This window comes from Thunnus maccoyii, chromosome 9 (assembly GCF_910596095.1).
Source record: "Thunnus maccoyii chromosome 9, fThuMac1.1, whole genome shotgun sequence".
Classification (NCBI taxonomy): domain Eukaryota; kingdom Metazoa; phylum Chordata; class Actinopteri; order Scombriformes; family Scombridae; genus Thunnus; species Thunnus maccoyii.
In genome coordinates this window covers 8,366,763-8,378,633 of record NC_056541.1, presented here as the reverse complement: position 1 = coordinate 8,378,633, position 11,871 = coordinate 8,366,763, and the positions used below count along the sequence as shown (strand labels likewise).

The 11,871-nt window shown below is 36.1% G+C and overlaps 1 protein-coding gene across 1 annotated transcript; it reads right to left on the bottom strand.

Moving 5' to 3' along the window:
- Nucleotides 1-239: 239 nt before the first annotated feature.
- Nucleotides 240-10,926, bottom strand: nipsnap1 (nipsnap homolog 1 (C. elegans)). The gene is made up of 10 exons (XM_042421442.1): nt 10,692-10,926; nt 6,373-6,500; nt 5,684-5,729; nt 5,135-5,229; nt 4,687-4,757; nt 4,325-4,465; nt 3,408-3,439; nt 3,177-3,271; nt 1,926-2,009; nt 240-810 (listed from the first exon to the last, which is right to left on the bottom strand). Exons 1-10 carry the CDS (start codon nt 10,766-10,768, stop codon nt 746-748), a joined length of 834 nt encoding a protein of 277 aa, XP_042277376.1. The 5' UTR covers nt 10,769-10,926; the 3' UTR covers nt 240-745.
- Nucleotides 10,927-11,871: the final 945 nt, after the last annotated feature.

Here is an 11,871-nt window from a genome sequence, read left to right as displayed (position 1 = left end):
GAAGGCTCAAAACCTTTTTACCCACTAAACAACTTCCCTTGCTTTAGTTGTAATTATATGTATATGCCAAACATTGCAATGATTATGATGATGTGTATTATTCAACTTTTATTTTTAAATGACTGACCACTTCATACTGGAAGTTTCAAATTTACTCTTGTTTGGCTATTGACTCAGCTTACTGTACATTTTAATCAGTGAAATGATGAGAAATTGTAATGATTGTGGACTACAAAGCCTGGGGTAGCCTGACAAGCTTTATTTCATTAAACAGTTGTTTCACATTCACAGATGTGAAGCTCAGTGTGATCACCTTCAGTGTGATTCATATCCAGGCATAAAAGTACAATCATAAAAAAGCTGGGTGGAGACTATCTCTTCATTGTGAAAAAACAAATAAACAGTCTCTTACCGTAATTCATGATAAAAAACAAAAAGCATGAAACATTCCGCACTCAGCTCTTCAAAATCATAATGTAAATTTCACTCTATAGTGTAATACTACATATCATTTTGCTTTTCATTGTCTTACTTAGTCTTTTCTTCCCACATATTTGACCTTTGACTGACTGGCTGCTGTGCAAATATAGAATCTGAATGTTTTTGTTTACATACTTGGTGGTACAAGATCATCCAGCAGATACAAAAATCTACAATCAGTAAGACCAATCTTCATTCCATGCTTTTCTTGGCAGTAGGTGAATGAGTTCTGGTCATTCAGATGTTCACAGTTTCAGTCATCTTCTCATTGTAATAGTGAACTCTTGGTGGGAATCATTATCCTAGACTCCATGCTTCTGATCAAAGGCACTGAGGACAGACAGAGAAAAACAAAGTTGAACATTAACCTTTCCTCGTTAAAAAGGAAATAAACATAACTTGTAACTTTACCCAATTAGGATATGATTTGTAAAGGTCTCTATCATGTACGATTAAATTAATCAATTATCCATTTTCATCAGGTTCACAGTTTTCATTAAGCTTACCATCTTTTACAGTCTCAGATAAAAACCTTCACGTTGCCTAAACATTTTTCTATCCATAAATATATTGTTATGAGCTGAAACTGAGTCCAGAATATAACTCAATAAATAAAAACATGGGTGGCACTGCAACACCATTTCTTGGATATATAAGCTCCTTTCTAATAAGCTAACTCATAATGTATATATCCCTGTTCTTACCTGCTCACTCTGCTGCTGCATCATTGCTCTTGCTGAATGCATTTTTGTTTGCTCCCTCCACCTCCTCAGTATCCACCTGTGGACTCTGTTCTCTACAATCCCTGAGGGGGGATCTGTAATGATTGCTCCCTGTGCTCTCAACTGTTGCTTAATAGACTTCACAGGGAGTGTTAAGACAATAAACCTCATATTTTAAGCTCACACTTTGCCTGTCTGCACTGTTTCTTATCAGAATTTTAAAAGTATGTTGTACTTTACTTTCACATGTCGGTAAGTTTGGTAAAATGTGTAACTTAAAGTTTTTAAGTGAAAAACATACTCCCTCGCTATGCCACTCAAATTTCAGTGTATGAAAAAACTGACAAAACCTTTGCATTAATAAAAAAGTGCACAATTTGTAACTTATGGAAATGTAGCACAAACACAGCAACATTACCATAATCGTTGGAGAAAATGTGGTTAAAATTAAGGCTGTCATTTACTATTATCTAAATTTCTACTTCGCTATCTATTTTAGAAGAAATTATTTTAAGATTAGAAATTGTTTTAGCACTGCAACCAGATCAGTTACAGATCACTCTCTTGGACTATCACCTGCATAACCTTTGAGAGGAACTCCTGTATTTTATAGGATGCTTGCAGTTGACATTTTGTGAGGTATGCAGCACCTATTTGCTAAATTGGCTAAAGCTATGACTAGAATTTTACTTGGGAATATGTGTGTGTGTGCGTCTCTCCTACCTGTATGATGCACATTTACAGCCCATCCGTCCTTCAGCCACGCAGAATTCCTCGTTTGATCCCGGGACTTGAGGTTTTCGTAAGCTGTAAACACAAGTAACCAAACCACACATGACATTATTTGTGGATAAATTTGTGTCAGTCTCCAAAAAATAAGGAAAAAAAAAATTATTTAGAAAGAATGAAAGGGTATAAATAATTCAGAGGTAAGGTCACTGTAAACAGAAACAATCTTACTGGGTTAAAGACATAGCAACAATTATTCTGACTACTGCGATTTTTACCTCTTTTTACCTTTTGTGACGCTAACTCCACCACAGGCTGTCTTCGTTTAACAGCTGCGATTTTTCTCAATAGTTTAAAAAGTTATATAAATTCCCTAAAAAAATTACAGTGATTAAATTCAACCATCTACATCTAACCGGCAATATATTGTTATTTCACTATACAAGGGATATTTAATATGCATATTTTGTGGGTCAGGGGCTATTGTTTAAGGCTAGTCATTCTGCAAATCCTGTACCATATGTCAACATCTACATCTTTCAGAGGTAGGTAAATTTAGATAAATGTACCTTGTGATATTCTCCAAATAATGGAACAAAAAATTCACCATGTTGCCCTCTAGACTTGATTAGGACATCACTGAAACTCAGATTTACATGACTGCATATTGCTAAACAACAATGAATGGTCTCGTTTGGGTTTCACATTTACTTTTCTGAGAAAGTGAATTCCTGCAACATGGAAACCTGTAGTCACTAACCTGAGGGGAAAATAAATGCTGTGTTTCTCCTTCACATCCTTCTAATGGTCAACCTCCTAACACATTACATGCATTTTAAATAAGGCCTCACATAACTTCACTATCCACCAATTTTATTTATGTATTTGTATATGGAAAAGTATATAGCATGAACTAATGCCACATACCATAGCATCTATTGCCTAAGGTTTGCAATGCCCATTCCTTGATGGGTCTTTAAAATACATAAAGCTCAACAATAAAATACATCATGCAACTGCACAAAACACAACCATACATATTCATACATTAAAGCACAAAACTCAGCAATATAACATATATGTTTCAGGTTATAATGATCCCATTTTTCACAAATACATATGCTGTCTGAACTTGTTTACCTACTATTCTGCTTAAGAAAGGTACTGAAGATTCCCCTTGCCCACTTCCCAAAAACCCCAAACAATATCTTTGACATGATGTACGGTACATATGTATATACTCACCCCACAAGTGATGAACCACATACAGGTCACCAATCTGTGAGAAGAACCCGCCCACTGCCTCGTTGTTTTCCTGTCTGTATTCGATTGCCCTCGCCCTGTTTTAAGAGATGTTATTTTCACGGATATAATGAACACATGTAATACTTGATGCTTGTCCTGTTTGTGGGAATCTTTTTGACCACTGATATGATTTAGGTATATTTCAAGTAAATTAAGCTTGTCAAGCCTTACCAGTGATTGCCCCATTCGATCATGGTTCCTGGCTGAGATAGATGTGAGAAGGTAAATCATTAACACAATTTCAACCTAAAACATGACTCTAAATAGCTCCATTACCTCCTCACACAAGAAACATCTTTTGCATGTACAAACAGCCTTATCAGTGTAAGAGCTACGTTATGAACCAGCACAGTTAAACCGGTTTTACTACAAATTTAAAAGCTGTTTATTTAACACAACTCAATGTGCCACATGAACCCGCATGCGGGAAGAACTTTGGTGTTGGTTGCACACAGATCTTATCATAGCTATGGTTGTACCATTTTATTAGGTAAACCTTTGAATTTACAAACAGCTCACAACACAATAAGTCAACTGTGAAGTGAGGAAGTGTAAATCACACCGACAGTTTTAGGAGGGGCAAAATAATAAAACTTGCAACATGTGTAATATAAGTGCCTTTGAAATGGTATGATTGTACCAGACACAATAGCTAACCTCTTGGCATTACTGTGCACTGCACAATACTGTTTCCCATAAATACATCAGTCAAAAATGCATCCTGTCAGTGGCTCATCTAACAGCTGAAATATCTTGTTGATAAAGAGAGATAAGAGGAAAACTGCTTTACTTGTTAGTGTCAACAGGCAACCCAAAAGTATGCAAATACATGACATTTTGAAAATAAATAAAATGGAAGTGATGTGTATGTAACCATATCACCAACACTGTACTAACAGTGATATTATCCAACTGACAAAAATCCATTCAGAGCGTTACAACAACAAGCTCCAGGAATTCAGCCTGTTCAAAGAGCGGAAGGATCAAGGCTGACTGACTGTGTAAAGTCTCTTAGAACTCATCGACATCTATGGAGTAAAATCTAAATATGTGCAAGAAAGTAATTTTATGACGTGAATTGTAGCTACCTTGAGGTAATAGCTGCGCATTTCATAGATGTTTGGCCCTTGTCTGGGCAGAGGTTCATTCCAGAAACTGAACTCTAGGAGAAGTTGATTCCGCCTTGAAATCAACATCTTTGCTCTCTCTTTTCGAAACTCTAAATATTCCTGAAGAGAGAAAAAAAAATGTTAGGATGAAAAAACATGATAATGTATAAAGAATTCGCAAAAACATGCTAAACAGTGCTGTACTACTGCTCTTGACTGTACAACAACGAGATGAAACTCAGATCAGTACAAGTTGCATTTTAAATATCAGCTTTTTCTTTGGTCTTTCTATTGTTTTGATTTTCCTATATGATGACGAAAAATATTTAGAAAGAACGTACCTTGTTATTGTTCAACTTTTGCAGGCATTCAGTCAAGGCTGGGTAGCCTCCTCTGTATCGCCATAGATGCACTGCAAAAACAGAACAGCAGATGTCACTTTAGCACCACGTAAGGACTGATGCCACCCACACAACCAAGAGATACAGTATCTCCGTCACCCTGTGATTACTTTTTTCTGTCACTTGATGCTTTAAATGAGTGCTATACACTGCACATTATCATATGTAGAAGGAGATGTGTTGGTGATGAATCAGGTGATAGTGTCTGTACATTTTTCTATGATCATCTGCCAAAGAATTTACAGCCGAACTGCAGCCAATCAAATGAAGTTGTGTCGTTCGTGAGGCCTTGAGACAGAAAAATGAATCCAGTCCCCCTCACACAGTTCTCTTTTCATCATCTTCTCATCATATTTTCTGTTTGCTGATGCACTGCTGCATACTGTACCTGCTTGATCCTGTTCTCCATACCAGGTATTCCAGCTTCCTACAACCTCACATGGGTAGTCCTGGTCACGATGAAGCTTGTTTTGCACCTCTGCCCTAAAGTCAGCACAAAGGAAAAGACAAACACTTCACATTAACACTGATTCTATGCAAGTGCCTACACTTATTATATCCTCTCTCTACACCAACAAAACCAACTAGAGGGCACCCAGAGAGCATAAAGCCCACTTATCCAACTTTCTAATACATCCAAAGACATTATTCCTATTCAATTTTACGCAAAATTAATCTTATGATTCTGCGAGAGTACCATTACAATCTGGAACAAAGTCCATCTTGTTAATGGGGGGGAAATCCCAGAACAGTATCATCAACAAAATCTAATTAGCTGCTCCTTGACTCAGAGCATATCTTATCTGTCCACCACATTTAATGGAAATATATTCCAATCAAACATGAAAAAGGAATGAAACGTCCCCCTGATTGGCTTAGGTAAAAGCAGGGGATGTTTTCAAAGCAGTGAAAATAGCAGTGCAGAGGAGACACTCACTCCAGACTGTTGTATGCTTCCAGGCACTCCGGTTTGACGTTGTGAACTGAAAAAGAGAAGCATACTTATCAGAAATTGATGTTTTTTTTAAAATACAAGCAACAATCAAATTTTTCAACAAAGTAATTTCACACTCCGATTCAGCAAAGACTTCTATACACAAAACTGATTTGCTTTCAATAGGTTATAGGCTACGGCTGATAGAGTGTTCAAATTGAAATCCCTACATGGTGTGATGTACGCCACAAAAAAAAAAAGATCAAAGCTGCGGAAAATGATAGATTTCACTACAAGAGACAGACACAGTTATCAGCAGACACTCAAAGAATACCAGACAAATTGTTTGGATGTCGCTTACAGAACTTTGAAGACTTTAAACATTATAATATCACAGAGTAACTTGTTGCTGCCTAAATGTGGTGCATGTATGATATAAAATGACTTGAAAACAGTTCAGTGCTGGGCTTGCCTCTCATGTTACTGTCAGTTTTCTCTGCAGCCACTGAGGTCAGTGTGGATTTAATTTGATCAACATGATTTGTTTAACTCTTTTTCTGGATGATGTACTGTTGAGATTCAGCCATTTAATTATAATGTGCTGTAACTGTATCATATCCACTTGGATTTGACCCTGTGCTCAAAAGGAAATAAATCTTCATTTGTGAGTAAGTAAAAAGCCTTATGCCTACATTGAATTTTATACAGGTTGCTGGTCTCTTTCTTTGACAGCAGGTTGGAGTGGGCATCTTTCCTGGCATCGTCTTTGTGCACAAATAAGGAACGGAACCAGCCTTTGTCACCGCTCTCTGAAAACCTCCTACACAGAAACGAGATGAAAGAAAGTTTCACAAAGGCTCAAAGCAACAACATAAGACAGAGAAGTTGTCGATGTAAAAAAAGAAAAACTTAAAAGGAACACGGAGATGTTCGTGACATATGGGCTAAAAGATAGTCATGCTAATATCCTTTGATATGAAAAACATGCATACTGTATGAGTGAGGGGGCTGAATGCCGTGGCATCAAACCTCCTTTCACCCACTCTGGAGTGGATAAAAGGGGGATATCACTCACTTTAAGAACTATTGTTACAATCTAAGATGATCCAATCAGTATTTGAACACGAATAACTGTCTCTCAAAATCAAAGAGCACAGAAATGAGACTTGAATATGTTCAGGCTGCACTTTCTGGAGCTCTTCCAAGGAAAATAAACTGGGTAAGACTGTAATAATAGCATAAAAGCAAACATGGACTATTCCAAATGATAATCCTACCACATTAAGGTAAAACTGACTTAGAGCTGGAAGGATTAGTCAAGAAATCAATTAGTCGATTTACAGAAAATTAATCACCAAGTACTTCACTAATAGATTAATTGTTTTGAGTCATTTTTTAAGAAAAAAATGTTAATATTTCAGGTTACAACTTCTTAAATTTGAATATTTTCAGTTTTATTAAGTCTTTTATGATAGTAATCTGAATATCTTTGAGCTGTTGACTGTTGGTCGGGACAAAAAAAAGACATTTAAGGTTGCATCTTGGGCTTTGGGAAACAATGATAGACATTTTTCACCATTTTTGGACATTTTATAGGCCAAGCAACTAATTGATTAATTGAGAAAATAATTGGCAGATTAATCGATAATGAAAATAATTGTTGGTTGCAGCCCTACTTATGGCTCAAAATTTAAAAAAACAAACAAACAAACAAAAAAAAACATGCCAAAAGTGTTATTGGTATTTCAATAAATTAAAAAAAGCATGTCTTAAAAAAACATGAGTGAAAAAGACAAATGCAAACTATTGCATTTTAAGACATTTTTTAAAGACATAAAAACTGCAAATTTATATGTCTATTCATAATATGCAGTGTTAAACAGGGCTCCTACACTCAGCAGGACATCAAATTCAAATTCAAGGACATTTGAAAGCCATGCATAGATTTTTATAAATCATAATATTGTCAAGTCAAAACAAATCCTGCCGAAACCATTTAAAACCTCTTTAATGTCAAAATTATTTTTTCACAGTATTAGACGGGCAGGTATAGACGCACTTATGGATAAAAGAGCTATACTGTATCACACTTATTTTCTTAAAAATTAAGTACTTTCACTGCCATATGTTAATTCAAAGTTCCAAAGGCTTTCTTTTATTATTCTTAAACCCAGAAACTTTCAAGGTCAGTGGGGACTCTCTTTTAATAACCTCATGGGCCAGTGGCTTTAATTGGGAACTATAATTAGAAAAACTTTTCCCCTGGTACCCTCTCAAAAAACAAACAAGCAGTTTTCAAACCAAAAAACTTGTTTTTGAACACAGCCACACAGGAGATGCATAAAGTAGGGGAGAACAGGGTAAATAGAGCCAGTGGGTAAAATGAGCCACCCCCCTTTATATAGGTAAATATAAGCAAAAGTAATCATGTGATCACAAATTAAGAAAGTATAGTTCACATTACTCGATCCATCTTGGACTCAAGAACATTTGTCATGCCAAGTGAATTCATCATGTTACTAAAGTTATCATACTTGTATCTCAATTAAAAAAAGTTGTACGTTTTGGACATTATTACATGTTAATTTAAGTCAGTGTAAGCTATAAAACAAGGTCATAAACTTCACATAACTGTGGATCTGAGCCACTGTGTGAAACAGTTTTGTCAAAATGGAGGTAGTGGGGTAAAACGTGCCAGTGACATTGGGGCAAGTTTAGTCAATTGCTCAATTTACCCCCAAAAATTATTTTCTGATATTCTAGAGACTGGAGACCCTGTTCATGTTAATGTTTGATCACTGTTGCAAGTATTACAAAATTAAAAATGAGTCTGATTGGTTCACTAGTTTCTAAACAAGGGACTGCACTTTACCCGTGACTGTTTAAGTCACATTGCATGTAATTTAAGCAGTTTTGGTTTAAGCTTCTGACTGCGTCTTCCACCTATCTGTGTTGTTTAGGGAAATCTCCTCTGACCTTGGTAACCATGGACATGCTGATATACTCTCTATCAGAGAGGTTTCTACCTTCCCCAAAACATCACAGACAGCTGAAGTCTCAAAGAGAAGATATCTTAATCTCTGATTAAGAATTACAGTGTGACCTCAAAGCCAAGCTTGACCCAATGTAACCCAATTTGTAACCTCGAAAGATGGAAAATTCCATAACACAAACAGGCAGCAAATTAAAGGAAAAGCCAACATTAAGTGTCATTAGTAACCTTACATTGGTAAGGTGTTGGGTCACCAGAACAGCATCAATACACCTTGGCATTGATTCTACAAGTCTCTGAACTCTTTTAGAGGGATGAACACCATTCATCCAAAAGATATTCCCTCATTTGGTGTTTTGATGATGGTGGTGGAGAGCGCTGTCTAACACATCGGTTCAAAATCTCCGATAGGTGTTCAAATAGGTTGAGATCTGGTGACTGTGAAGGCCATAGAATATGATTCACATCATTTTCAAACTCATCAAACCATTCAGTGACCCCTCGTGCCCTGTGAATTGGGGCATTGTCATTGAAATGGAAATATATAGGCTACACTTATGTTATTGTCTTAAGATTATGTTACGCTGCCTTATAGTCAAAAGCTCATTGTAAGACTTTATGATCTCTGCTTCCCGTGTGAAAATGTTCCTAACAGGTACTATCAAAGGTGAGGTGTGGGACTTGGTCACTGTAACTTTAGAGGGAATGTCCAGGGAGGAAAGGCAGATAGGGATTTGGCCTTCAACTCTTAATTCTCAGCAGAGACCGAAAGAAACTCCCCAGAGATACAGTGAATTAGGCTAATTAAAAATAACTGATAGGGTGATGATTGCAGTGACCCTTCCCTCTAAGGGGCCAAGTGGACCCAAACCATGCCAGCAAAATGCCCCCCAAAGCATAACAGAGCCACCAGAACCCATCACTGTAGGGGTCAAGCATTCAGACCTGGACCAGTTTTTCCTTTAATTTGTCACCTGTCTGTATACACAAAAGCACATTTACACACACATTCTTTCTGTGGCTAACACACAAAGATCACAGTTTAATCTTTACTGAAAGTGTTTAGGAAACATGTTGAACAACAGGACACAAACATATAATTTTGCCTTTGTTAAATTGATGGTATTAATAAAGTTCAAAATGATCTCAAATTTGTTTGATTTTGTGTAATTTTTATATATCAGTATTTAATGGTAACACTATTTACCCATAGAGCGCTCAATTTACCCCATCCCCATGCTCATTTTACCCCTACCTTGGAGTAAATTGTGCCATAGGACTAACTTTTTTATGATGGGTCATTGTTCTAAAACCATAATAATTAGGCTAGATAACTTGTTTTAATTTCCATGGCCACACAACAACCTGAGGTATGTATATATTAACTATTATTTGAAACAAATACACTTTCATTTTGCAGTAAAATCATCAAATGTAAAAAGTGGTTCATGTTACCCCGTTCTCCCCTACATTGTGAAGGCACCGATAAATTGTTAACAAGTTGTAGTTACATTTAGTATAGCTTCACAGGACAAAGTTCAGTAGTCCAGCAAATGATTATAGCAGGTTTGTAAAACTGCTTTATTGTTTTGTTAATAATGACTGTACAGTCTCTTACTGTACATAAAGGTATTGCAAAACAATATGTATTATATATAAAACATAATGTAGCCTAATACACACACACACACACAAATTGAGTTGAGTTGAAATTTGGCGAATATAATTAGCCATATTTTGAGTAGAAAAAGGAGAACACACAAAGTCACCACGTAAACAAAATGCTGGAGGAAAACCAACGGTTAAAAAGTGGGGAAAGTTTCATTTAACCTTAGCAAACGTGAAAAGTTATGTCGTAATCTGGGAGTTTAATTGAAATGGCTAATAGGCTCAATTATATGTCAAAGTTTGGGAAAATGAGCTACTGTTAGATGTCAAAATGTTCAACTGGCAACTCACTGAAGCTTTCAGGTAAATCATGTAACGTCACACAGCAAAAAAACAAAAACACGTCCTTACCTGGTCGCTTGTTGCAGGTTCACAGAACACCTGTACAACATCTGTCCTTTGGGCCACACGGAGCTTGTCGTCGCCATGTTTCTCTGTATAGTGAAAACGTCTTTCGACACGTTATTATACTGGTCTGGTGGTTAATGTTTAGCTCAGTTATCTGTGAAGTTGCTTATCTCATTACACCAGCTTGGCCCGCCGGATATTTAAAAAAACACACGTGACTCAGTGACGCAGCACGTATACGCAGTGATCAATACGCGCAATCGATCAGACCTGATTAGTTGAGTGTGCCTAAAACAAACACTTGATTGAGTGTCATGTTGATTACCTTTTATTTTATCTATTCTACCAAAAAAATACCTGTATTTATTTATTTTAATTTATTTAATGTTTATTTGTATAGGCACCAGTATATAGCATGAACTAATGCCACATACCATAGCATTTATAGTTTAAGCTAGTTTGTAATGTCTGTCCCTAGATGGGCCTGTAAAATATACAAAACCCAACAGCAAAATACAAATGAAACTGCACAAGACTCAACAATACATATACATAGGCTACATTAAAGCACACAACACAAACATCAACCATACGCGTACATTGAAGCACAAAACTCAACAATACGTATATGTATATTAAAGCACAAAACACAAAACTCAACAAGAAAGTACTCACAAAACACAAACACTTTACAAAAAATGACACAATAAAAGCACCATAAACCAACAGGCAGCAGACCACTCATGACTACATGACTGATCCTGCTTTTTCAGTTTGAGTTTATAGTGTCCTCAGTTGTGTACTCAATATTTTACGAGAACTTTATTCACTTAAAATAATGTAATAGCCTAATTAACAGCAAAATATAAAAGTAGTCATAATGTGGACTGACATATTTCACTTTTACAGTTAAATTAGATTACTGAACTCAATTATTAATCAAATTATCACATTAACGTGTAATTATAGTGTAGCAGCTGGTCCAGCTGCTCATTAAATTATAATATTAAAAATTTTGTCCACAAAGAAAATAGCAACTACAGGCATCAGATAAAGGAAATTGGTCCCAAAAAAAGTACAATATTTTCCCCTGAAAACCCTTCTTTTGACATATAAAGTTTCACAAAAACTTAAATATTCTAAGAAAGCACCTAAACATTGTACTTAAATACAGTACTTGAAT

What these genes read in the sequence shown, in the direction of transcription:
- nipsnap1 (XM_042421442.1), bottom strand. Translation starts at nt 10,768, where the DNA reads ATGGCGACGACAAGCTCCGTGTGGCCCAAAGGACAGATGTTGTACAGG. An exon ending in ATCGAATGGGGCAATCACTG is followed by an intron (nt 3,272 to 3,407) that starts GTAAGGCTTGAC and finishes CTCTTAAAACAG; the next exon opens with GGCGAGGGCAATCGAATACA. An exon ending in TGTGGTTCATCACTTGTGGG is followed by an intron (nt 2,010 to 3,176) that starts GTGAGTATATAC and finishes TTGTGTTTACAG; the next exon opens with CTTACGAAAACCTCAAGTCC.